The sequence below is a fragment of the Strigops habroptila genome, chromosome 3, assembly GCF_004027225.2.
Source record: "Strigops habroptila isolate Jane chromosome 3, bStrHab1.2.pri, whole genome shotgun sequence".
Taxonomy (NCBI): Eukaryota; Metazoa; Chordata; class Aves; order Psittaciformes; family Psittacidae; genus Strigops; species Strigops habroptila.
This window is the reverse complement of record NC_044279.2, coordinates 51,161,918-51,188,993: the sequence shown is the minus strand read 5'-3', so window position 1 is coordinate 51,188,993 and position 27,076 is coordinate 51,161,918. Positions and strand designations below refer to the sequence as shown.

General features: G+C 37.5%; 1 protein-coding gene across 11 annotated transcripts in view; it reads right to left on the bottom strand.

Moving 5' to 3' along the window:
• Nucleotides 1–27,076, bottom strand: part of CNOT4 (CCR4-NOT transcription complex subunit 4) — a 79,426-nt gene that overhangs the window by 10,854 nt on the left and 41,496 nt on the right. For 4 of the 11 annotated variants that reach the window (XM_030478417.1, XM_030478419.1, XM_030478418.1 and 1 more), the window contains 9 exons: nt 25,811–26,008; nt 23,670–23,756; nt 22,749–22,850; nt 21,809–21,934; nt 17,375–17,508; nt 13,510–13,665; nt 10,749–10,806; nt 10,218–10,467; nt 7,805–8,302 (listed from right to left, as the gene is read on the bottom strand). In XM_030478417.1, the coding sequence (XP_030334277.1) occupies nt 7,805–8,302; nt 10,218–10,467; nt 10,749–10,806; nt 13,510–13,665; nt 17,375–17,508; nt 21,809–21,934; nt 22,749–22,850; nt 23,670–23,756; nt 25,811–26,008 (1,609 nt within the window). The remainder of the gene's footprint in view (nt 1–7,804; nt 8,303–10,217; nt 10,468–10,748; nt 10,807–13,509; nt 13,666–17,374; nt 17,509–21,808; nt 21,935–22,748; nt 22,851–23,669; nt 23,757–25,810; nt 26,009–27,076) is intronic. The other 7 variants (XM_030478421.1, XM_030478420.1, XM_030478427.1 and 4 more) reach the window with 3 other exon arrangements.

The following is a 27,076-nucleotide window of genomic DNA, read 5'->3' as shown; positions in this document are numbered from 1 at the left end:
TAATTGGTATTTTGTGAGATGGACCTGACTTAGAAGGAACTGAAGTTTCAGCTCTGTGCCCAAGGCACAGACTCTTGTCGAACACTGCCACTAACAGGTGGCACTGCCAAGTGTACTAATTTCCAGTCTTTAAAGGAAAAATGCCAGGTTTTTAACATCACTAAGACAATTACATCTTTTAACTCATGCTGGTGGTTTACTGTGTATTTTGAAGTGCCAGTTTGTATTTCAGAAAAGCACTGAAGAGAACACAACACCCCTAGGCTAAGCATCTGCCTACTGGAGGAGAGAGACAGATGCTACATCAGCCAACAGAGCTGCCTTTTAACACTACTGCAAAGCAGCCCTGAGATCCTACAGGTTAGCTGTGAAAGGAAACTGCTTTTTCCAACTTATGGTGAACCAGCCCTAAAGAAGTTGTTCTTGTTCTGAAAGGAATAAATACAGTGTTCCATCCCTGAAACACAAAGGTCCAGTATCTAGTGCGGCTGAAGCTCATTTGGTGACACTACTACAGACACAGTCAGGAAATTTGATGTGAAATACCTCCTGTATGCTTTTTTCCTCCCCTGTTTCTGGGAAAGAGTTACCCAAAAAGCTGTCAGGACTGATGGTCTAGAATGCAAATTAGGTGAGCCACTCAGGCCACCTATTTCAGCCAACAGTGCGTTTATTTCAAGTCTAGCAGTGTTAATGTGATTAGTCATTCCTCTGAGGTACTGCAGCCAAAAAAGTTAGAGGATTTTTCCCCCACCTTTTTCTTTGTGTTTTTTGTCACATTTTCATCTTCCAAAATAAAATTACACATTTAAAACTAGGCATCTGACTACTTAAAAAGGATGCCTATCTTTCACTGCTGTCCCTAATCTTACAATCAAGGATTAAGAAATATTTAAGACCTTAAAGCCAAGCTCTCAGAGATGAGGGCACAGATACTTATATGTCAACCTTTATTTGAAACAGTATCTCCTATACAACCATATGAAAAAATTCCACAGCTTTTACAAACAGTTGCAACATTAACACTGAAAAGGCACTAGGAGGGAAGGGTGGGTATGTGAGATGAGACGTTGGAACAGATGAAGAAGTAGGAGGACTTAAAGGACAGGTGCTCTGGATGAAGTTCTCTCAGAGATTGTGACAAGATTATGCTAAGGAAGGCAGGTCTTTGTAGTAAATGTAATAAGTGTATGGGAGTTAAGGGACACCACACAAGAGGTAGAACAAAGAACATCCATAGCAGATTTCAAATAGTGTGACTTCAAACTTGACACTGATTTAGTATTTTGGAGATTAATCCAAAATGCCATTTACTTCATTTGAAACCTGGCAGCACCTAGGCGTATTAAAAAACCACCTCCAGAGCAACAGAAGCAAGCAAGCCAATAGTTTATTTTTAAATTGAATTTGCTCCATATTGTGCTAAACACTCCACCTCCTCTCCAGTGACACAGAAAATTACTTATGATGGGAAATAAAAGCAGAATTCATTCTGGGGGTGGGGGATACACACAGACACAAAGCACCTCCTAAAGAAGGGGTGTGGAGGCCCAAGAACCTCCATGGAAAGAAACGGGATGCAGCGGGTGAAAGGACTGCTAAGAACAAAATATTCAGTGGCAAAAACTGTACAGGAACAGTCGTCTTTGCTGAGGAAAACAGGATACACAGGGTCTATGCAAGGATCAGTAAAAGCAATACTGGGAACAGCTGAGGGTTGTTTACAAACAGTTCTTTTCATCATACCATTTCAAAGCAGTGTTCAGGCCTTTATTTTCAAATGAGGAGTGAGCCTGATAATCAGGGTAACACATCCACTTCTGAGAGGAGCTGCTCTGCACACTGGAAAGATACAAGCCTTTGGTGGTGCCACACACAGCACCTACAACTAATAGTTGTATCAGCCAAGATTTTCACCAGACTTTGTATTTTCAATACTTATACCTAATCAGAAAAAGACTTCAGCTATGGGAAGCCATATATCTAACCAAGGGCACAGAAAAGATGACATTCAGCTGCCATGCTTTCTGCTCAGCTGCTGTCAGAAAGCCAAACATCAAAGACAACCAACAAGAATTAGGACAGAAAGTTAATGGACTAATGCATCTCTTAAAATAAGGCCATCAATACTTTAAACCTGTGTCAAACCTTTCACATATTGTTAGGTCAAGAGGCAAAGTGCAGCAAAACGCTCTTTCAACCACTGCATCTAAATAAAGAGATGTGAGGCAATACTGTTTAAGTCACATTGCCAGTTGCTAGAGTATGGGATTAAATGCATTTTGTACACAGCATCTGGAGAATTTTAAGTTTTACAACATGCTGAATTCAACAGCCATACCACATGGGCTCTTTTAAAAAGGCACAGTAGAAGAAGGAGAACCCCTCTCCAAGCCCCATACCAAGTTATTATCCTGAGACCACAGAAGAATGTCAGCTGCAAATTCAATTTTTTTTGTCCATGACTAGGAAAAACAAGCTATGTTTTCCTTTGTCCAGGAGACAGAATCAACTATTTAGAATCAACCCAGAGAGAGGAGACAAAGTCAAAGATAAAGGTCAAATAAGAAATGTGTGCCCCAAATAGAAACGTGGTTATGTTTTGAGAACAGAGCATGTTAACACTAATTCTGATATCCCACCTTCTCTGTGGTCTGAATAAAGTCTTTTAAACAATACGATCATAGCCAACATATAGGGACCTTCCCTTCTTTTACTAGAAAGTTATCCAAAAGGTAGCATTAGGCAAGAAAAGATTGGATGTTCAAGACAAATTCAATAGCTGGGGTCACAGAGGCCAAAAATTAAAAAGCAGGACAAGATGCAACACCGTAAGTTGTTCAGATATGGAAGAGCTCAGGACTTAAAATAAGTGGTAAGATGTTGGACCTTCTTAACATAATCTTCATTGCTTTGCCCTCCCTGCTACCAGCTATTGCTTCACAACCACCTAAATGCAGGCAAGACTCAAAAAATGTGCATGCTAATAAGAGTCTTGATAAGGAATGCAACACCACTACCACAAAGACTGTTGGATGGCACCCAAACTTAATACAATTGTAAACTTAAAGATGAGATTGAGACTATAAATAGGTAGACATAATTCCATCAATTAGGCTGTGCATATTCAAGAGATATAAGCCACAATATCAAAACAAAAGGTCGAGAGAACAAAATTTTGATTTGTCAATTATATTCAACTATGAAGACTTCGGACATTCAAGCCCCCTGTTTTGAAGTTTCAGGAACAGTTCACAGAAGTAAACTGTGTGGCTAGCGAGGCACTGGAACAGGTTGCCCAAAGAAGTGGTAAATGCTCCCTCCATCCCTGGCAGTGTGTTCAAGGTCAGGTTGGACAGGGCCTTGAGCGAGATGTCCTAGAGGAAGGCGTCCCTGCCCATGGCAGGGGGGCTGGAACTAGATGATCTTAAGGTCCTTTCCAACCCAACCCATTCTATGAGACTAAGTTTACAGCAATCTCCACAACAATGGGCTTCATGGCTAAAACAACTTGATGGGTTTTAGAGTGGTTATCTTCAGGGACAATGGAAAAAACTTTTCTTTCCCCAGCCTGAACAGGGTTTAATTCTTTGTACTTCCTATCTGTCTGTGTCCATTTGACTATTTCCTTTTACATTTCTAATATATGTTTGATACACATAAATTGCCTGTTTATGTGCAAGAAGCATTTGGACAATGCTCTGAGAGGTATGGTTTAATTTTTAGGCTGCCCTGTGTGGAGTCACAAGTTGAGCTCAATCCTTGCAGATCTCTTTCGGTTCAAGGGGTTCCAATGACTTATGTGGGAAGAATAGACACACAATATTGTATAACATTACTCTTGTAAGAGTTCAAATTTCAAACTATCTCATTATTGAACAAAGTTCTTACATTTATTTTTTTTCTCATTTAGAATTATGTTCAGGGTATTTATGAAATTAATAAATGAAGTAACAGCCAGAGTTTAAAATTGTCAAGTACTTCACCTTGCATAGAACTGATGGGAAAGCCAAACCAACCATTTCCAGTTTTTTCCTAATACCTTTAACTGTGTGAATTTGTTCTTACTCAAGAAATAAAACTATATATTTCTATTTTGCCATTATTAATATGCATGTATATAATTTAATAAGCATATGTCTCAAAACACACTGTTAATCTGAGACCTACTTTACTCTATGATCCAGTACTATACCTATTATTTTAGAACACACCATTGGGCAGTAGGGTAGCAAAGATGATAGCGTGTTAGCTATCAAGTTACAAAGAGTTTCCTGTTATCCTAAAGTAACAAAAATCCAGGCACATACCTACCCATACTGCTGTCAGTGGATCTTTCCTTTGGCACTATCTGCAGAATAAAGGATAGGCATGTCCTATATTCTTAGGACAGCTTGCACACAAGCTAGGGTAACGCTGCGTTTAGCAACAATCATGCTGTCCATGAATAAGAAGTCACTGAACTTTTCTCCTAAAGCACAGTTATAATTACACAGCAAATCATCTAATCCATCCCACACCAGAGAACAGCAACAAGCCTAAATTGTCCCTCACAATGAGAACATGTAACATCTGCTATAGTTTGCAAAATGCTAGTTTGAGAACCAGTCAATCAAAAAGTTCATTTAAATATGGGTTGGGGACAAATGTATGCCTGATGAATGTGACACATCTCAAGTATATGCATAATAAAATTATGAAGTCAATCATGTGTCATTGTGTTATTTTACTGGTAACTGCTGAATGAGTTTAATACTCCTCTGAGAAATAGGATACCAAATGCCACATAAAAATTATTCTTAAATGAGAGCTTAAAAAAATTAAAAAAGAATATGTATGTAGTGCTTGTGTCCCTCCATTTAAATCCAGTACACACCACAAAACAACCCTACCTCGAACTGTGGAGTTATGAATACCGCACAGCTCTGATTCTCAACTAAAAGGTAGCTTTAGAACATTATATTTAGCGTGTCACACGAGCATTTCAAATTCATGTGAATATTAATGCCTACCTAAAGCAGATGCAGCAGTTCAAAAGATGTAATTTTCTTCATACAAGCTTCCAAACCACAAATACACTTAGTGAAATCAACTAAAATTGGATTTAGAAAGCCTAGAAAATAGTATGCTAACTTCATATGAAGTGTATAGGCCTGCTTAATTTCACATAAATGAAATAGAGAAGTTTAAAAGGGTTGATCAAGTAGAGCAGGAAAATGCACGGAATAAATTAATGTTTTGTTTTGAATAAATGGTCCAGTATTACTTGGTTTAAGAATTTATAGTCCTGGAAAAAATTGTGATCAAAGGCCTTAAGAAACTTGCAACTTCAACAGCAATTGAGGGTCTCTGCTAGAAGACAGAATGTGAAGTTTCACCTGCACTAGGTTTCTTTTGCTGTTACATCTGAAACAGCCAAGTTGATGACATTTTTTGAAATGCCTTAATACAGACCAACAAAAGAGCTAACAAAAAAGAGCTTCAGGTATACTACAGCTAATCTCTCTGTACTGCTAAACGGCTATTGTGATACGCACCACCTTTCTAGCAGGTCAGCTAGAGTCCGTTATAAATCAGTGTAATAAAGTCCCATCAACATGATTTCTCTGTACTTGTACACCACTTTCCTCCCCCAACCTCACCAGACAGCTGAATCTGTAAATCAAATGAGGAAACTAGGACAATTCTGTAATTATATACCCGCTACTGATAGATTAAAAGCAAGCATAAAGAACAGGAATTATTCTTTAAAAAACAATATAAAAGGAATTAATTGAGACCTGTACACTAGATATGGATTTGAAAAGACAGAATAATCAATAAATTGGAAGCTATTTAAGTCAGCACACAAAGGTTTGAGAACATCTCCTGACTTTGAAATTAGCCGTACTTCTGAAGCACTTAGATTACTAAAGAAAACCCTAGGCACTAAATACCATGCAAGTAATACAAATCCACAACCTAGCAAACAAAGCCAGAACTGAGACTGATTTCTGACAAGATATATCAAGCTGACATGTAGATCAGCTGAGAAGCGTTTGCACTGCAGCAACTGCTACTATCTGATTCTCAGCCAGGCAACTAGCAATGTTTTCTATAACAAGAGATTAAGACCAACTCAAAGGAACTTTCCATAGAGACTACAGCAGATGTTTATTTTCTGTTTTTAGCACTGTATCTGCCAAAAATATTCTGAGATTAATTGGTTCTAGCAGTGCATACACAAAAAGGATATACTTAAATATCAACTCTGTTGCCTTAAAACATGGGGGAAGCCATACCAAGGATCTGAGTCTTCCACAAACACAGAGATTCACTTTCAAACTGACAGTTAATGTATATTTTGCAAACCTGAAGTCAACCTCTACTACAAACACTATCTTTTGTTGATCTTTTTCAACACAAAAGGATTTTTCTGCTCCCCCTAGCCCAGAAGATAGTCTTGTTACTGGCCCCTCAAACTAGCACTTATTAGAACTGAGTAGGAAATTTGAAACTTGACGTCTTGCAATGTTCTTGGAAGTTCTGTATAGTTTAGGGGTAAGTGAGCAACAACTTGCAGTGTTACGGATGTTGCATTTTTGACTCCACATCATAAATAATTTGTTTTCCTTTAATTTTGTTTTCTTTTCCTCCAGTGTAACCAATATCAGCCATTTTAGCCTAAAAACTTTGCCACTGCCAGTAAAAAGAATATTGAATTTCTTGCATTTGTAGTCTGGACCTAGTGTTTATACTATGCATAAGCCTAAGGACCCTACAGCAGTACTGTAGCTACAACAAGCCTTCAAAGAGGATAAAGTACAGGGAAGCAACAGCCAAAATTAGCTCTTGTACTAGAGCATCAAAAGAACACAGTGACTTTTTCTAGGTCATTTTCTTATAGTATAGCTAGTACTTCTCAAAACCCATTGAAAGAAAACTACACTGGCAACATCTCAAGCAGCAATTTTCTCTATCTCAAGGCTACCAAGAGCTTGCAGAGACTTTCTACTTGCAGTTCATTGTACACTTAATGCATTTCCCCCCCCGCTGTTAAGAAAAGAGAACCTGTTTGGGCCAAGCTAAATCAGAAGCATGGGAGGACTTCAAAGTCCAGAAGTGAATTTTTAATCACGACAATTATTGTTACAATTAGCTTTAAGTTGTAATGTTTGCCACAAGAGCCATCAATCCACTCAGGGCAGCCTGAACTGGCCTGACTGCACATTTATTTTCCTCTAGCATCACAATCCTCACAATCAGGATGAATCCTCTTACACACATTGCAAGCATCCATTCAGGGAAAGATTAGCATAATATTAAGGCCATCTGAAGTACAGAAATGAACAGCACTGAGTGTTTTATTGTGCAGCCATTTGGTTATGCGCAAGAGGGAACAACCCAGCCAAGACATCTGGCACAAATTACCATCATTACAGATTTTTTGCACAGTTTTAAGAACTCTGGTCAGCACCTGCATATCGACATGGAAGTCAGAATACACTTCCAGGGCCTACTCTTAAAGAAAGCCAGTCTGGCAAGAACCAAAATACCAGTCTGCTTTGGCACAAAATTAAGAGGGCACACAATACTCCACCTTCCTTATAAAGCTCAATATTACAAGGCTAAAACATCTAGACTTTTTTTTTTTTTTAATGGAAAGGGCCTATTTAAAACAATATTCGTCCCTCAGTTCATAAACCTAGCATGACAGTCAAGAGATACCACTCTACCACTTGTAGCTGGCTATTCCTTTTTCCTGTCCTATCTCAAAGAAGCTGAAAGCATTAAGTCATATTCATGGCTGTCCCGATTCACCTACCTGATATAGGGATCCCTCCCAGACCTGTGCTGTGTTGTGGTGGGAGATTCAAGTCCAAGAAATTACTATTTGAGGTGGGATTTGCTGTGTGGTTCAAGTGCATGATGCTATTGCGTGGGAAGGCCATCCAAGGATAGCGAGCTGCTTGGCCTGGAAAACTGAAGGAGTTGTAAACTGCTCGATGCTGTTGAAACTGTGGGAACCTCTGTGGCATGACTGGAAAGGTGCTACTGAGAGAGTTGGCATTTGTGGGTGCAGCAGGATGCAGAAATCCAGAGCCTGGCCCTTTGGCAGTTGTAGTGTGTGGGGGAGGGTTCTGAAGAGATGTGGGTGAGAGGGAAGGTTGGTCTTGGACTGACAGTTCCTTCTCAATCAGGTCTGCTAAGGCTTTGCGGGTGATGTCAAAGGGGTCAAACCCTAAGTCGTCCTCTTGCTGTTTGGAGGAACCAAACCCAAAAGCCGCTTGCCAGTCTGTGGAGGAGGATACTGGTATAGTTTCTGTCAGAGAGGAGAAGAACAGGATTTAGAACAAGAATTAGTAACTACCCATACAAAAATTTCAGCCTCACTGTATCTGAATCTATGTTGCCAGTTATCTTTATATAGTACTTCTTTACATATTCCCCAAAGACACCTTATTCATCAGCTTAGAATGCCATTTTCACATCAAACTGTCAGATTTTTACTTAGGATGAAATGGTAGAACTAGAAAACAGTATTTTTACTGCAGAATTGCTCTGTTCCTAAACTACAGAAAAACCTTAGCCAGTAAGTATTTTCAGTAATAGCACCAAGTAGGAAAAGACAAACACTTGCTTAGAACGTTCTTTATACACATGTTACTTAATGGAAACGTGACCAAGTGAAGTTTAAATAAGGTAGTTATTGAGTTCAATATTTTGCTTTCAGTATTAATGCAGTGCTTCAACTCTGCTCTGCAAGAAAGGTGAGGAGATGCTCCCTCTCAAAGGGGTAACCTCTAAGCAGTGGTTAAGAAAAAACAACAAAACCCACCCAACCCCCCCCTACTGTCTCCCAGTGAAAACCAAGTCAAATTCTTGAGCAGACAAGAATTGACAAAACAGAAGCAAGGAACTGCATTACAAGATATTGTTAAATATTTTGAGGCAGTGTTGCAATAAAGGGTTACCAGAATTTCCCTGCATTTTCAATTACTACTTTATTTCATTATACTGTTTAAGTTTCTTATTCAGGTTCAGTGAAGGCTGGGTCTACTTTCACAGTATTTTTCCTCAAAACTGTGGCAGTGCAAGCTGATGAATACAAAGTATTATCACTCACATTTAACTCCCTCTGGTGGTAGGGAATCTGGTCTGCTGCCTCAAGTAGTTCAAATTAAGCTCAGTATGCTCTCAGAAAAGCAAGCTATGCTTCTATTTTCACTCTAAACCTCATGACAATAAATAGACTTTCTAGACAGACAAAAACTTGTCCTTTGTATTCTTATTTAAACAGCAGCCATACATTTTATGTTAATTATGAAACAAGCAAAATCTCTACTAGCTGGAAATTCTCTCTCACTGCTACTTAATCCTCATAAAATTGGTGTGTATATTACCTTAGCAGCAACTAAATTCCTTGGTAATAAATATTGTTTATAAACAGGATTACAACATCCAGAAGTCAGATAAACATTAAGAGAAGACTAATCACTAAGTAAACCAACCGTGTCCTAAAGTATCACTTACATTCGTTTATTACTGATGTACATTCTATTTATTACTAACATTGCTCCATTTAATTTTCTAACAATTCCCTCAGAATTTATAATTTGAGCACTTAAATACCAAGACTATATAAATTTGTATATAGTTGTATATAAATACAACTAAAGCTATCTTTCACTCATATGAAGTGATATTTCATAGGAAACTACCCTTCAGTTGATGTAATTAATCATATTTTTGTATTTTCTGAATGTATATAATCTCACTTCAGAAAGAGAAAGATTAGGCACCTTCAGACAACTATGCAGGATACTAAAGAAAATTCTGAATTCTACTGAATAGCTTCTGATGTTAGAATTACAGATTATAACAGATTATTAAACCAACATATATGACATCACATTTTCCTCACTCTCAATAAAACCCTGTAATGTTAAACATTAAGCATACATGTCACATCCTATTATTTAGATAGGCACATGGCTAAAAGAAATTAAAATAAGCATTCTGATAATTTAGCCATGGAGCTGGAAAACTCTGCGAAGTTTCTTTTAGAAGTAACCCTTACGCCAGTGCAATTCATTTGTAGTTAAGAGACAAATTTTAATCATTCATGAAGGTGAAAAAACCAGTATGGAGCAAGTCCTAGAGTTTTTGGTTCTACATAGTTTTATACATCAGTTGCAAAAGGAAGGAATACCCAGCCATGTAACCTGTGTACAAACCTGATGTGAAGAGGCTCTGTGGTTCTGGTGCTGTGGGCCAGTCATTTGAAGTCTGTGGAGAGCTGGGGAATGGAGGAAGCCCACTAGGGATAGGGTTAGGGTGTCGAAAGTTGTCAGAGAAGAGTGACTGTGATTCTGTTACAGCCCCTTCAAAAGGGGACCGCGCACTGTGATTAGATGAACTGATGGGTATGACTGGATTGGGTTTTGTCAAACCAGGAGGTGGTGAAGGCGTGTCACTATTTGTTATCTACAGGCAAGAGAGAAGAGAAACAATTAGGACTTGAGTGTTTACATATAAAATATTCTTCACTAATACAGTTGAAAAATTTCCTCAAAGCTCTTGACTGCGATTAGGTTAATCTATAACTCAGTACATGATCAAACATAAAAATCAACTTAGCAGTAGTATTTTTTACTTTTGTTTAAAATTATGATACACTTCAGAAAGTACTGGCTTTTCCACCTACAAGTTGCACCAAGGCCTCAAACTCAATCCTTACTTTCACAGCATTTATCTTAATGTCTTACCTGTTGGGAGCTGTCACCATTTCCTATACTGAGTGAATCTGAAGGTTTGTCGATAGGGCTGCAAAAGTAGGAAGGGAAAAGAGACAGTAAGACATTCAAGTATTTAACGTTAAAATCGACATTTGCTTTTATAGTGGTAGAAAAGCCTTGAAACAAAGTGAAATTAAAAAGGAGGAATAAAGAAAGAAAAATGCCCACTTATTTATGAGACCTTTTTTTTTTAAATCATAAACATTTCAATCATTTGCCATATACTGTCATACTTCTTCCCACCACTCTCCACTCTGCTTGTTGACTGTCCTGTTAAGGAACAAAAGGAAGGTTTTAAACATGCTCATGGTACCTCTACGCCATTCAAAAAACCAAAACTCTGGTACTATGGCACTATTCCATAGTATTCAGTTCCATTTATGCTACTATGGGAAAGAAACTTGAGAACAAATTTGTTTTCCAAATACTTAAGTTGTCAGTTCCCATACAAGTTTAAATAAATCTGGGGAGAGATGATTAAATTAACTATTTAGTTCTGATGGCAAGGTAATCTTCCCACCAGCCTTTGAGCTTTAACCAGCAGAAATTAGTTCCAAGTTAAGAAAACAGAGTTTTGAGATGACAAAGGGGGAAAAATGCAGGAAAGATATTAGCATCAAAAACTCCCAACAAACTTAAAGAGGATAAAAAACAAGATACAGCAGAAAACCACCTCAGAAAGCTATTAACTGGAAATTAACATGACTTGGCTGAAATGGCACATCTCAGGATTCAAGATTTTGACAGGCATCTGTGAGTTGCCTTGATTATGCTAAATACCACACTTGTGGTATTTATATGAAAAGTATTAGTTCCAGGTTCAGATTAAAATCTCTGCTTTACAACTTCAGGGTACTTTCATTTTTATCTACCCATAAGAAAAGATGCACAAGCATCAGGCTGCACAGCCCAAAACACCAGTCCTACCAACGAGGACCAGAAGAACATGAATTTCAGTTCCATTTAGAAGCCAGAATGTAATACAAGTCAAATTACAGGCATGATATGTCAGCACAAATTATACAGAGAGTAATTATTTTAACTGGGTGCAGACTTCAGATTCTAGCTAAACCTTGTTTTCAAACACCCCTCGATGCTGCAAGGTTCAAATATGTATAGAGCCACGTATCAAGGTCAAAAATTCGTTAAGGTTGCTTCTCTCCGTATTTGTTCTCTCCACCCCAGGATAACTAGAGTCAAACCCAGCAGAATTAATTCTTCTCCATTCTAAAGAAACTGTGTAAGAGTAATCTGTCAATAAAAACCATTTTTGTGCAAAAGAACACTGTTTGACTCGGTGTATGAAAAGAGATAACTGAAGCTGAAGTATTTACGATTATAAAAAAAAAAAAAAAAAATCAGAGGAATGTACTTGTAAACAAACATTACTCCAGTGACGATTTAGAAATACTGTCTACTGAATGGTCGAGCAGCATGAACACAGTTCTTCCACTTGGAACAAACTGCCCTGGGTTAGTAATTTCTGAATACCTATAACATAAACGTTTCCTGTAGACTCTTCACTACACAATCATTCTGATTGCCGAGCTGATATTCCAGCCAAATTCTTTTCCCAAAGCTGCTGATAGGAAGTCACAATGCTGCAGTTTAAAAAGCTATGTGTAAGACAACTTTCGATGACAATCTAAGTGCTGAAAATGTTTACTATAGTCAAATCTGACCAAGGAGCCTTTAATTGTAAGACAGGCCTCCACCCCTCGGGAATGAACACGATTCATTATCTATCAGCTACAAAAACTTTACTTAAATTTAGTACATTCTTTTCACTAAAGATAAGGAAGCTGCATGCTACTACTGAGATGCAGCTATAGGGTCTCTGACCACACCTCAATGGGGCAGCTATTAAGCCTAACAAGAAGATATCATTTTGAACAGTACTCAGTGTTTATGCATTAGTTCAATATTGATTTAAAACAAACATCAGCTACTTAATTGGTAACACCCACTACTTGAAGTATTAGGGTTTACCTTGTTATTTTCCCATCCCACCTATGAATGAGCCCAATCGCTATTACCTAAGGGGGCCCATAAAAATATATAAACGAACAGCATGACTACAGACTATCATGGGAACTACAAGTGATGGTTATGATGGAAGAGGACACCAGTTCCATTCAAGGAGGGTACCAAAGAGGAAAAAATGTTGGTTAGCAATAAGGAAGTTATTGCAAGCAGGTGAATTACTTCTGCACAAAAGCCTTAGATGAATCTACTGCCCTATTGCTCCTGTTACAGAGTAATAATCAGGGAACCTTTTTCTCTGCAGTTGTGTTTCTGCAACACACCTCTGTAAAGAGATGACAGACCTCAGCCCTAACATTTAGCTTCCTTCTGTTGAAGCTTTTCCAAGTAACAAGCCTCCTGATGTATAGCAACTAGCATGTTACTTTTGTGGAAACTTCTGCACAGAAATTAAGGGCTTAGATTTGGCTGGGACCATGACGCGATATAAGCTGTTGATCCCCCAGTTATTCAGTTCCCCATAGCCCTTACCTGTACCACCCCTTACTAACTTCCTGTAAGGGTTCTCCTGCACAATCTGCCAATCAGTCTTTTTGACATGGGCTAGGGTAAGCCCAACTTGTTATGACCTGATCAGGATTTGAATCCAGTTCTCCAACCAGAGAGAGAGACTGGAGAATCATTCCCTCCACACCAATCAGTGAGAGAGAAAGCAAGCTATCTGAAGTATAAAAGGCAGCACAATTACCCGAAATCTGAGTCTGCACCATCTGGAGTCATGTGTTCTGGGTCTGTGCCATTTTCTAATATAGGAGGCGTTTTCCTGTGTTCCATTGTTAAACCGTTGGCTGATTTACTTGAACTCTGTAATGATGGCCAGGCATCTTTGTTATTACTGTTGGGTCTGGAAAAAGGCAAGAGTAAAAAAAAAAGAAAAAAAAAAAGAAAAAAAAAAAAAAAAAGAAGAGTTCAAGTTATGAAGAAAGTGTTTCTAAAAATTGTAAGTACTGGGGAAAGGAATCCTTGTGCCAGAAAATCCATAAGAATAGATTTATCTGGATATTATTTCTCAGATTTTAAATGATGATGACGACTTAAAAAAAGAATTACTGGGGTAGGGAGGGGAGAGACAAAACTGGGGGAATTCTGTTCACTGAACAGACAGCTGCTCTGCCAACGCTGCAGTCCAAACTTGCCCATTTGGGGAAGGGGGAGGAAAGAAAAAAAACACAGAACGAAAACCTCCATCATCAGCTTCAAGTATCCAGACCTACACACACCTCATTCAGAATTATTTGCTTTATCCCACAGGTATTTAAGTTGTGTAAATAATGAACTAAATCACTTTCTAAAAAGACATTTTACATTCCAGGCGCTATCAAGCCTGGCCAAAACAGATGACGTTTGTGTTTTACACCTACACAAAAGTCCACAGCTTTTTAACAGACCACGAGACCAGTCAGACCAACACACTGTCCATTCAAGTTACTGTTCCCTTAATTGATAGTTTAAAGCCATAATTACTTCCCTTTTATGAAGCAACATTAAATTTAATTTCGGCGTGCACGTTAGATCTGAAAGAAGTTCAAGAATGGACTCAAAGCCCAAGTTTTCACTGAAAATAGTTACATTTTATACAAATTGAAATGAGCTGGAATATCATCTATAACTGAATGCATTCAAATTCAGTGTCACCTAACCCTACAATCTTACTATGACAGATTTGCCTTTGTGTTCTCCAGTTCTTTTATATGAATTTTTGCCTTCGATTTTCTTCAGGATGCTGTTTTTAGTGTTCAAGTGCTTTCTGCATAAGGAAGAAGCCTTCAAAAATATTTTTTAGCACACATATGTTCCTCCTGATGCCTCTTTTCATTCATATGTTCGTATTACATGTTTCAACATTTACTCTACCTCTTTAGGACAATTTAGCAAGCTCACAGTCAGAATGCTGATTATCGCAACGTGTTTCCTACTCCTATTCAGATAAAATTGGTATTATTAGGTACCCTCAAATCTCAGTATTTGTAAGATTCGCTGTTCTACCTCCATCTTCTCATATACCTATAAGGTATGTACACAGATGAGAGCCTTGACTTGATTTACAGATCTCATCTTTGCTTTGTACACATTTGAAATAAGCTAGAGATAGGAAGTTGATCAGATATTGAACGCCAAGGAATGAAGACACATCATCAGTCAGTCATTTAATCTTGTCACCCTTATAAAAAATGAGCTGTAATCCAGATATAACAAGACTTTCAATCCATTAACAGATTTATTTTAAATATCAAGATTTATGTCCACTGTAGTGCAAAGCCCTCTCTATAGTAAAAATAACTTTAAAATGCCAGTTATATGTCAGGGTTTCACCCAAGAAGAAAGGTAAAGAGAAAGAAACTGTTTTATGCATTGGGGTGGGTTTTTGCGCGTACAGGGTTTTTTGATCTGGTTACGTTCAAAGCTGCATGCTGTTTTCTAAAAGACCAGCCAGCGTTTAACAAGTGATTCTACTTGTAGCATAAGAAAGCATTCATTTCAGTTCTTTAGGAAAAGGTCAGGAGGAGGGGGGGGGAAGGAAAAAATAGCTTGGTCTGTTTTAATTGTGGAATATACCTCTAATTGTATGAGAGGGCAGCCAGTCAGTATGACTATCAAGTGAGATAAAGAGATGAATACCCACATACACAAAGTGGCACTAGGGGATTTTAACATCTGCTTTCATCAGCAAGAAAAAAGGGGCAAGTAGGACTTTTCAAATTAGAACACAATTGTGAGAAAGCATTTATGCACAGTTTAAAAATCTGTTTTCTGTAACTGGATATTTATAATTAAACATCTACTATTTAGAAGTCAACTTCTGTTCAATTCCAAAGTGACTGTACCCCACAAACACAAGAAAAACCAGAAAATTGTCAGAGGCTCTGACAAACTGCCAGAAATATTAATATTGTTATCAATGAACCAGACAAAACCAAGATCTTGATTGGGTAGAAAGTTGTGAAGGCGAACAATACGCATTCACTCACCAGCTCACAAGCTACATTTTGTACTGGTGAGACAGGACTTCAAGAAACATTCCAAAATCCCAGCTGTAAGAAGAAACTCACTTTGCAACCCAAAAGGTGGTGCCTAGCCATTAGCAAAGAAGAGAGTCTGCATTGTGATGATGCTGTTCAGCTGACAAGAGAAATTAACTCCAGACCACTTGTTGCCATTTTTCCCCACAAGTGCCAAAGCGTTAGCACCGCGGACTGGCCAAGCTCCAATTCATAATTGCTTTCTGAAGGCTTAAAAGTTTGCTGCAGTTTCAGATAGAGCATTCTTTCCTCACTGCTATCATTTGTTTTGCTGGGATGTAATTACGTTTCAAACGAACATTACTTCAGACTTTTTAACATTAAATAATCAATACCGAAATGCTTTTTGTGTGTATTTGCTTTACTTGTTGCCCATTACTTTTCAAGTCAATACTGAACCAGTGATCCAAGAAGTAAGAAGTGGCATAGTCCTTAAAGATCCAACTGGAGGTCCCAACCACTTGCAGTCAAAGAGCATATGATACTTCCCTCCAGAAGTTTAAGAAAATAATCCCAGTAAGCCAACTGGGATATTAGTTCTCAGAATTATATTCTGCTCATTCAAGATCCATTGAGAATACTTTAGATACAGTACTCACTTTATTGCTTAAAGTGTTGTGCAGTGACGCTGCCAAGTGGCAAATTATTGTCTGAAAAAATGAGTAGTGGATAAACTGGCACACAATCCAAACCCTGATTACAAGGCCAAGGTGAGTGCAAAATGCAATCTAACTTTTACATTCCACTTGCCCATCTCATTTTGAAAATCCTACAAAAAGGAGTGGAGGAAATTGTTAACACTTTTTATTTCTTTATCTTAAACATGATATTTGAGCAGATAATTCACATAAGGACTGATGACTACAGGCTTTCATTTATCTTTGTATGACTATGTACTCATATGGACAGAAATCTTTTCATAACATAGTGAACAAGCTACTTCGACAGAATATTAACAAGCAGTAATAAGTGATATTTGCAATTACAACAGAGAAACACGTAACTGAAGTTTGCTAGATGAAAGCAAGGAATTTTTTTTATTCACAATTCTTACACAAAAGAAACTGATTTTACTTTCAATTTCCAAGGTTCTTAGACCTAATGTAAGGACTGCACTATAAATCATGATGTAAAAAACAATAAAACACATGTATCGAGACTTTAAGGTGTCTCAGTTGTCAGTGTACAAACTGACATCATGACACCACACCAGGAAAACTAGCACCTGGTCTTTAAAAAAAGAATTATGTGTTTATACTAATATAAACTACAAGGCCATCTTTCAGAGTAAGAATACCTTGTTCCCAACTAGTGATCCAAATGCACTTGGCAGGAAAACAGTTCTTTAGTAAGATTCACACTCACTCTGTATTAGAAGAAAGTGGTGCATGTGTCTCTGTACAGAGAAAACCAGTCTCAGTTTATCATGTAAAAAGCAATGGGCAACTGAGTGGATGCAATAGGAATAAGAAAGTTCTCCTTGGGAATAACCAGAAAGAAAGAAGAGCCAGGCAGTCCAGCATCAGTACTTATGCATCATACCTCTGCAATGCTGTCACTTTGTTCTTGTTCTTGTCAACTGTACCCGTAGATAATTGGAGAAAGTTGGGGTTTAGTTTGTATAATTCTTGCAGTAGTTTCTGTTCATATTCCTGGTGCTTACCCGCCTAAGAGAAAATCACAGTGAACAAGTACTGGTTTAATATTTTTTTTTCAAGATTTAAAACCCCAAAATCATATAACTTATGTACGTTCATCCCAAAGCTAATTAATTGAGCTTTAACAACTTAACAGGTAAATCCTAACAAACTCAAAACAGTGATTCTCAATCTCAGCAGATGTAATCTCAACAAATCTACAGCTTGCCTAGAAATCACTTGGATGTATTTACAAGTTTATAAATTTCTTTTGAGACTTCTAAAGCAGAAAAATAGTTACAACCTTATCAGAACTTACTCTTCAGTTCTAATAATGAGCTTCACAATATGCTTTCTAAATCATGAACAGCTAAATCTCCAAGGCAGTCTGTATTTGATATGTCAAGCATACTAAGCTTTTCAAAGGATGGGAAGGAGCAAAGAGTCTCTTAAACCAGAAGTTCCAAAATGGAGGTCATTTTATAGTGGTTTAATACAAACCGCTGAGGTGGTCTGAGTGTGAATTATCATACGACAATGAGTATATTCTGAGCAATAACTGATAAATCATTCTTTTTAATAACTGAAAAATTGAAATAGTCTTAACTCATTCAATTAACTAATGAGAACAATTTCTTGCTTTCAGAAATTGAGAAGCATTTTTCAGTCTAGTTTATCTGTAACATTCTGTGGCTAAATATCTAAAACAAAACCTGCAAGATCCACCCCCCTAACATTTAAAGTGATATCTGAAATAGAGTCAAGATGATCATTCATATTTTTGTAGGTTGTTATACCACTCCAACATAAGAATTACTATTTGCAAGTTAAGTATTGTAATGAGCTGAATCAAGATGCAAAATAGTACAGTAAAAACTTTTCTTTAAAAGCATTACTTGCCTTAAAAACAAAATAAAATAATTTTATAGGAGTAGTTGACAAAATTCAAAAAACAGTACTGCTGAGAAACTAGATTCCCTTATCGGCTCCTTTAGAAAGGCAGCTGCATAACCCATTTGAATACTCCAAGTCAGTCAAACACTATAAATATCACAAATTTTTTGCTACTTAATTCTCCAGTTCTCCATTATTGATTCTGAACATGTCTCTAGGTAGTCAACCTACACAACCCTCAAAAAAAGACACTGAAACATCTAGTGTGTGCATCATCTTAACCAACTTTGTCAGTGTCTACAACCAAGCTACTACCTACAGTAGAAAAAAGTGTGGTTCTAGAGTGTAGTTCACCTAAATGCAAACTTTACGCTATATACTGCACCCTGGAGATGCTTCTTTCACCATCCATTATGAATGGAACATACGCAACTAGCTCAGATACAAAGATCTGTACTGCAAACATTAAGCGGCTGAGTAAGAAGACACTTTCCTGGATATCTCATCTTGCTTAAGACTTCAGTGGCAAAAGACTGAACATCAGGCCACTCCTGAGCTCACTTACCTGTCACATAAATGTAAGAAAGAAACAAGATTAAAAACCTATATAGAAGCTTACAATAATTGTGCTTTATTTATGACAAGCAACCCAGAGCCCAAACTTAGCATCTCCAACCCACCCTAAGCCTAAACTCCCAACCTCACTTTCAGAGACTTCCTGGAGTTCTACTAGTTTTTTTCCTTGTTTTCAGTTTGTCACAATGTTTAGCTCTATTAGCAATTATTGAGCCTAGAACATAAGTTCATCCATTAACAATTCTATTTTTTTCTAAATAATCAAAGTTTGTGACAATGAACATTCAATCTCATTAAACCTGTAAATTCACCGACACTAAGCCAAACTCCAGAGAGCACCGTGCACTCTTCAGTAATTTCCAACAATTTCCAAGAAAGCAATAAGAAATCAAGAAGAAAGTTTAAGAGAAATGTAACAAGTAACAAGAAAGGAAGATTCATTTACGTCACCATGATGAAGTATAATCCACTCAATTCTAAAGGAATTCATACATGAAATTGAATTCCTGGCCAAGGTACGCAGCCTATAGATTTTAACTGGCGGTTAGGCCAGAGGACTCACAGATCACCACTGCCTTCTACAAAAAGTGCTGTAGAAAAGATCCTGTGAACTACAGCCTTAAGTTCAACCTCCATCCCTAAGACTATAAAGTCTATCTTAGAAGTTCATTGATAAACACCATCTGCTGGGAATGAATCTGTAAAGGGGAATTCTACTTGACTAACATGATGGAATTTTATGATAGTGGCCATAAGCATAAATAAAGAGGATGCACAAAATTTTCAAAAAAGCTTTTGTTTGACAATGTTTCCCACCAGAAGTTATTCACGAAGGTGCCCTGGGATGAAGAAAAGGTTCTTGCATGGATTGAAGCTGGTTCAAAGATAGAAAGGCAAAGGTAAGACTGGTCACTCTGTCAAGGTGCAGAAGCAACCGATGAGGACTGATGACTAGCATCAGTTTTATGCAACACCATAAATATGCATGAGAAAGGAATGAAGAGCAAGTTTTTTGCTGACAATATCAAGCTCTCTGGGTATTAAACTGCTATGCTGAGAATGAGGAACTCCAAAAGAACCCAAAAAAATTTGTCAAGAAGGTGCAAATAAGCTTCACCAGAGTCATGTCAGGTAACACATGAAGCAAAACATAGCCTAAACTGTACTAGTGATCTATGAACTGGTTGTTACAGCTCTGAGAAGAGATAATGAAGTTACTGCCAGCAGATTTCTGAAGTTGTTAGTTGATTATGCACTGGCAATCAAACACAAAATATATGCTGGGCATCATTTGGAAGGGCACTTAAAAACAAAGGAAAGAACAACCCATACACCGTACTGCACACAAAATACTGAGGACTGCTATACTAAACTTTGCTTCCCCCCACATCATGAGTATGAGTCTGACCTCTGCACCTGAAGGATGACACAGTTAGAAGGTAGAGAGATTGGCAATAGAAATTATCACAGAAAGGGAGGAACTGCTTTACGAAGAAGTTTGTAAAAGCCCAGCAACCGATTGGAGAGGATATGAGAAAGAAAAATTAAGTTTTACAAAATCACAAAGGCAATGGGTAAGGTGAAGAAGGGTTTTACTTTCAGCAAGTACAATGGTAAGATTAGGGGACACTTGACAAAACTAACCAGAGATCAGTTTAACACAGGCAAAAGAAAGCACTTTATAGAATAGCTGGTGAACTTCTAGGGCTCGCTACAACAAAAGACTATAGGGTTGACAGTCTCAGCAGGTTCAAAACAGATTAAATAAACTCATGGCTGACAGCTCTATAAAAAACTAAAAAGCCTAGTCAGGAACATGCCCCCAAACATGTATAACATAGCAGATCTAGGTGGTAGAAATACAGGGAAATGAACAGGGAAGGTGGCCTGGTTCGCAAGTTTTCCTTGAATTTCACCTCCTATTGCTATTATCTGCGACAGAATATATACTACAGGGACTATTCATCTAAACCAGTAGGGTATTTCTTTAATTTATGAAAATGTAGCTGAAATCCTCAGAAATAACTGCTAATTTGTGGAAAAAATGTTGAACAGATATAGACTTTCTTCCTTATTCTCTGGCTTCCATCAGCTTAACACACAAAATAAAATCTACCTGTAAAACATCTGAGCTAGGACTACAGGTGGGGCCACTTGCTTCATGGGCAGACCACATGCAAAAATTAACAGCATGGATGCAAAGCTGGCATATTTCACATTGAGTTTAAAAGCTTTACCATACCTCATGTAGAGGGACAGGTCCAGACCCAAAAGACCTCAGAATACACCAACTTTGAGAAAGTAAAGCTATCCATTTACTTGCTTCCCTACCTTAGATAATAAGCATGTTGATGTTAAGATAGTCAAAAATCCCTGCATCAGTATTTATGCTCTATTACAGTTACCCTCAGTTGTTTATTTCCAAACAGTTTCTATACCCTTCACAAGCTAAAAGGGCTATCTAATTCAGATAGCGTGGTCAAATCACAGCCATAATAACTGGCCACATACACAAAACCTACAGGAAAACCCAGATCTGGCTTAATTTTTTTTCACAGATTTAAAAGAGTGTGTTACCTAGCATTGGTATGGACAAAGGGCAAGTAAGCTAACTTGATGTTATTTGAATTCTTGGCTAAGAATAAACTCCATCTTTTCAACTCATGAACCCTAGGTAGACTTTCCGGCCTTTAAAAGCAGCATGCAATGAAAAAATTTAACTTCCAATATCCAACTGTTTAATCACCTTCTGGATTTCAGAGTTCACCTCTGCCATAACATTCAGCAAAAGGCTATGTTATATACATATTAGACTAAATTATATATAGTAATACACATACATGCCATTCATTACACGTACCTGCATTTCTTCTTTTGTGAAACTGGCTGCTTCATCTCCCAGCTCATGTAGATACATACAGTCTGGTTTTGGACATTGCATATTTTTTAGAAAATAACTGCAATATTTTGTTGTACCTAATGATGCCTGAAGGTGAAAAAAAAAAATAAATCATTACTTAAGTACTCTAAGTTATGATTGCCTTTTACGGTGTAACAAAAAAAAAAACAAGGGCAGTATTTCAAGAAATAAAAATTCTGTCCCAAGATTTGGAGTTCCACCACAACACATATTTTTGATGCAGATGGACTAGGAAATCCATTTGTGAAAAATCTATATACTTGAGGATTAGATAATTAGGATGTAATTCTATTTCCATCCAATCTAAATAAACCAAAATAAGAGCCTCTGAAAATATTTGCATTCATAATAAGAAGCCAAATAAGTAGTTATGAGTTTGCATTACATGAAACTGGTTAATGTTTTGTAGCAGGGTCAGGAAATTAATATTAACTAGATGATTTTCTATAGCCACCAGTTTGGCCCAGTCAGCCTGAATAGCTGTTTACACAGATAACAAAAGGAAAAAACTTGCATTTCCCATGGAACTTTTGAGAGGTGTGATGTTTGAACTGCAGAAAGCTCTGTAAAAGCAAACAGCCATTGTGCTATTAAGCTATAAAGCAAAAAAGCCACTGTGGGAAGGAGAAGGTGGTGCATCTTTTCCTTTGTTTCAAACTTTTAAGAAGTTACTTGCTAACCCCCTAAAACACTGCCTGCTGGAAGCTCACTGAACTTTTATGTTGTGATTAATGCTAGGAAAATAGGTCAAAACACAAATCCCCAATAAACTGGACACTTTTGTTCATCGACACAAGCATATCCATACAAATAAAATTTTATACCATGCCCTGATATTAGTGGCCTAGCACATACATGTAAGAATGTAAAATATTACCACCTTAAGTGTTCTGCCGTCTACTACCACATTATTGACGCACTGTATGGCTCTGAGAGCATCTTCTGACCGGATGTAGGTTACATATGCGCTGGCACTTGGACCCTAGGAAGAAAACATACCATATTACATTTATTTTAACCCCTCCCCGCAACAGATCTGAAAATTCAGTTGCCTTTTAGCAGCTCACTTAATAACCCAGTATATTCACGGCTAGATGTATTTAACAGGAAAACTGACAAAAATGGTATACTTCATAAAAATTTAGATCTGATGCATAATGAATGGGGGGAAAAAAAACCCCATCATCAAAATGTCGCTTGAAAGTTCTAAAAATAAAGGCATTTTATCCCTGAAATGCAGATTAGTGAATAAATGCCACATTACTGCTGCTTTGAAGGTTCTCACCCTGTCTCCCAATTTTTCATCTTTCTACACTGAATCTTGCATCCAATTTTGAGAGTCTGGTTGGACAATGCCCCAGTAATGTAACAATAATTTGAGTTTTGCAATGCTGTTATAGAATCATAGAATGGTTTGGGTTCGAAAGGACCCTAAGATCATCTAGTTCCAACCCACCTGCCATGGGCAGGGACACCTCACACTAAAACATGTTGCCCAAGGCTCTGTCCAACCTGGCCCTGAACACTGCCAGGGATGGAGCATTCACAACTTCTTTGGGCAACCTGTTCCAGTGCCTCACCACCCTCACAGTAAAGAACTTCTTCCTTATATCCAATCTAAACTTCCCCTGTTTAAGTTTGAACCCATCACCCCTTGTCTTATCACTACTGTTTTTTTTGTTTTGTTTTTACTTCTTTAACCTATTGCTTAGTCAGAAATAAGAAGCCCCAGATTCACTCTGCACACGTGTATTTTCTCTAAAGGAATAAAAAGATAAAATCACAAGGGCCTCTGACTTACCTGTGAGCCTGCATATGATGTGCTGTTATTAATGACAACTTTATGTATTTTACCAAACTTCCCAAAATATTCTGGTCGTTTCAAAACCTACAAGAAAAGAAAATCAAAGTGGTATTTTGGAAAGTTATTTCATAGAGGGCTGTACTTATTCTTCTCTGTAACTGTTCAACTAAATCCTTTAACTAATAAAAAACAGGTCTCTTCCACAAAGAGAAGGAGAGCATGTAGTTTTAGGTTTGTCTTCTAATGTAAAAGTTACGTGCAATACAGAGTATGCTGCAACTGTAGTAAAGAACTTAAATGAAAGATATTCAACATTTCATGTTGTATTTTTAAAATTTCTTTAGGTACTATATTACCCAAACCCTACCCTAGCATAATATATCTGTTTCAGCATGAAATATGTGTATGTATTTTAAAATTTCAGGAAAAAATAAAAATAATATTAATTTCAGTTTTAAAATAAATAACCACCCTAAACTTGCATTCAGATATATTAACTGCTAGGAACAAAATGCTATATCCTGACTCACTTGCTCTACTCTGAAAAGAAAGATTAAACCAAATAGCTCAAGGTAGCCTCAAGTTTTCAGCAGACCAGACTAAGTACAGGAAGACAATATATGACACTTCCCAGGGGCAAGAAAAAACATTTCAGAATCAACATCACGCTGAAATGAATGAGTGAATATCACATCCCTGAAGAAAAAAAAAAAATACTCCTGTATTGCCCTTCCCTGCATCAGTTATTACTAACACAACATTTAGGGATCCTGTGCAAAACAGGAACATGTCCAGCATATTAAGCAACTCTGTTGAATAATGGTTACCTGTGTGTCAATGGAATTGGCAATATATCTGACACATTTTGTACCAAAAGACTTTTTCTACCCCCATGAGGGAAGGAGGTGCAGAACTACTGACTAAAATGAAGTTAGATAAGCTATGGGTGTTTCTAGTTGTAGACAATAACCTGAAAGGTTAAAAAGGAAGATTTGTTTCCCCAGCTCTGTCTTCATATTAACACTGGATAGTACAGTTAAATTGTACTGAACCAAGAACTTCTCTACTGAGCTACCTCATCTCCCTTCTCCAGGGAGCATCAACATCTTCAAGATTTAATGACATTAATCACATTTGGAACATCCTGTAGAACTACAGGGCACATTGTATAGACAACCAGTCACCCACTGATCTCTTCTGACTTCTCTTCACTTGATCTACATCCTTCTTGACAGATCCTACACCCACACTCAGGCATCATTGCAGAGACTGATAATGCTGAGTAACACAGAAGAGTTTCTTCAAGTATCTTGCAGATTATAGTCCTATTAAGATATGGCAGCGTGGCCTTCACAGTTTTCACAAGAGCATGCCAGCAGAAGTGGATCCACCTGTACTCCATTATGATCCACAGATCTATTTCCAGAATCAGCAAAGAGCAGCCTATCTCCCCTTCCAAGTCATCTTTATTTGTGCAGGAGTTTTTTGCCTGCTTAAGTGGAAAACTTAAACTGAATATATTGATATTGAATACCTTTTTTTTTTTTTTTTTTTTTTAGCCCATTTCTTTCAGGCTAGGTTTCTTGGAAATCACGTCATCTTGCTGCAATAGGCAATATTCAGTAAGGACACATTATCTTCTGGTTATGCCAGCGAGAATACTGCTACCACCAAACCTAGTACAGCTCCCAACCGCCACACCTTACTACACCAATAAAGCCACTTCTAATTACTTCATGCATCCAATGTGGAATTATCTGAGGTTAAATAAAAATTTGTACAGTGCCAGCAGATTCCGCCTAAGAAAAGGAGTACCTGAAAAGTTCTTAAACTTATTTTTAGCTTAACAAGAAGCCATTTTTAAACAAATACAAATAATAATTTCCTTTAAAAAAAGAAATAAAAAAAAAATAGAGCATCCATTCTCCCAAAAGCAAACACAAACACTTATTGAGGCTATTCTGGAGTAGAAAGTTGAGTAAGTTCCCTTAATGAGACGGAGCCTCAGAAGCAGTGAACCTTTTCAATGCTGCTTCATTTTATACCCATCAGGAGATAGACAAGGACAGGCATAAGAGTATTGCAATGGTTCTTTGACAGTAAGTTAGGAGAAAGATCTACAAGCGTGAAGCACTCACCTCTGGATCTGCTAGGCGCTGAGATAGCCCTACCACGAAGACAAGGTTCTTCTGTACAACCCGTACGCTGGCCAAATGTTTGCGATTCTCTGATATCTTCTGTTTCCTCTCATTTTGTTTCTGTTTCTTTTCATTTTTTATCCTTTGCAGCTCTTCCTGGGAGAGTGGTTTGTACACTGCTGGATCTTCTGGATATGGCTAAATATAACAAACACCGTTAAAAACAAACCACATACAAACCAACACATTTGAAAATCATTAATCCCAATGTTTTAACATCAGATTTCTTTCTTCCATTATACTGTTCTGATTGTTATGGCCAGCCACATTACAGAAGGAGCATACTCAGGTCCTTTGGGAAAGGTGAACATTCTTGCATATTTTTATGGAATCTCCTATTTATTAGCATAATAATGATCTGGGCAATAGCCATATTCCAACCCAGCTGCCTGTCAGTTTGCTAGCACTATAAGCAGCTGCAACACAACAGCCAACACATCCTGTTAAGATTTCACTAACATATCATAGTAAGCAGGGTGAAGGCATATCCTGCATATTTATTTTATATTTATATTTAGTTGTCCGATACAGATTTGGATAATTAAGTGTATTAAAGACTACAGGCTAAGAAATCAAAATATAAATGTAATTTAGTGGACCAAGTTCAAGACAGTAACACCATTACACAGCTCAATCTTTGGTTTCCTTCTAGTGAAGAGACAGATTTCAATACACTTACTGCATACTGATTCAATAGCATTCTTGCCATGCTTGTGTACCAGTTTGAAATCTGGGCTTTTTCTTCCCTTCACAAGGGTGAATTCTTAACCTCAAGATTATCATCTACAGATAACTCCTCAAACACAGACATAACACTGTAGATTTGAATCTCAAAAATATCTAGCAGAAGTACAAGCATCCTTGGAGTTACCTCAAAAGATTGCTCTACTTGTACAGAGCATTGCTATAAAGGCACTGTTTTAGCCTGGTCTCGTAGTCTACAATGCACTGTCCTCTGGCCCAGATTACTCCTCAAAGCAATCCCATATTCCTTACCTGTCCCCATTTTCTCAGACTGAAAAGTTGGATTTCACACTTTATATACAAAGTAATGCTAAGCACAGAAGCAAGTATACAAAAATATATCTCAAACAAAAAGCAGCGTTTCCAAACACTAACATGAAGTAAAAAGTGAGAAGAGTACAGGAGATGTTCATTAAGATGAAGACTTAAGATAAAAAAGTTAAGCTCACCAACATGTTGAAC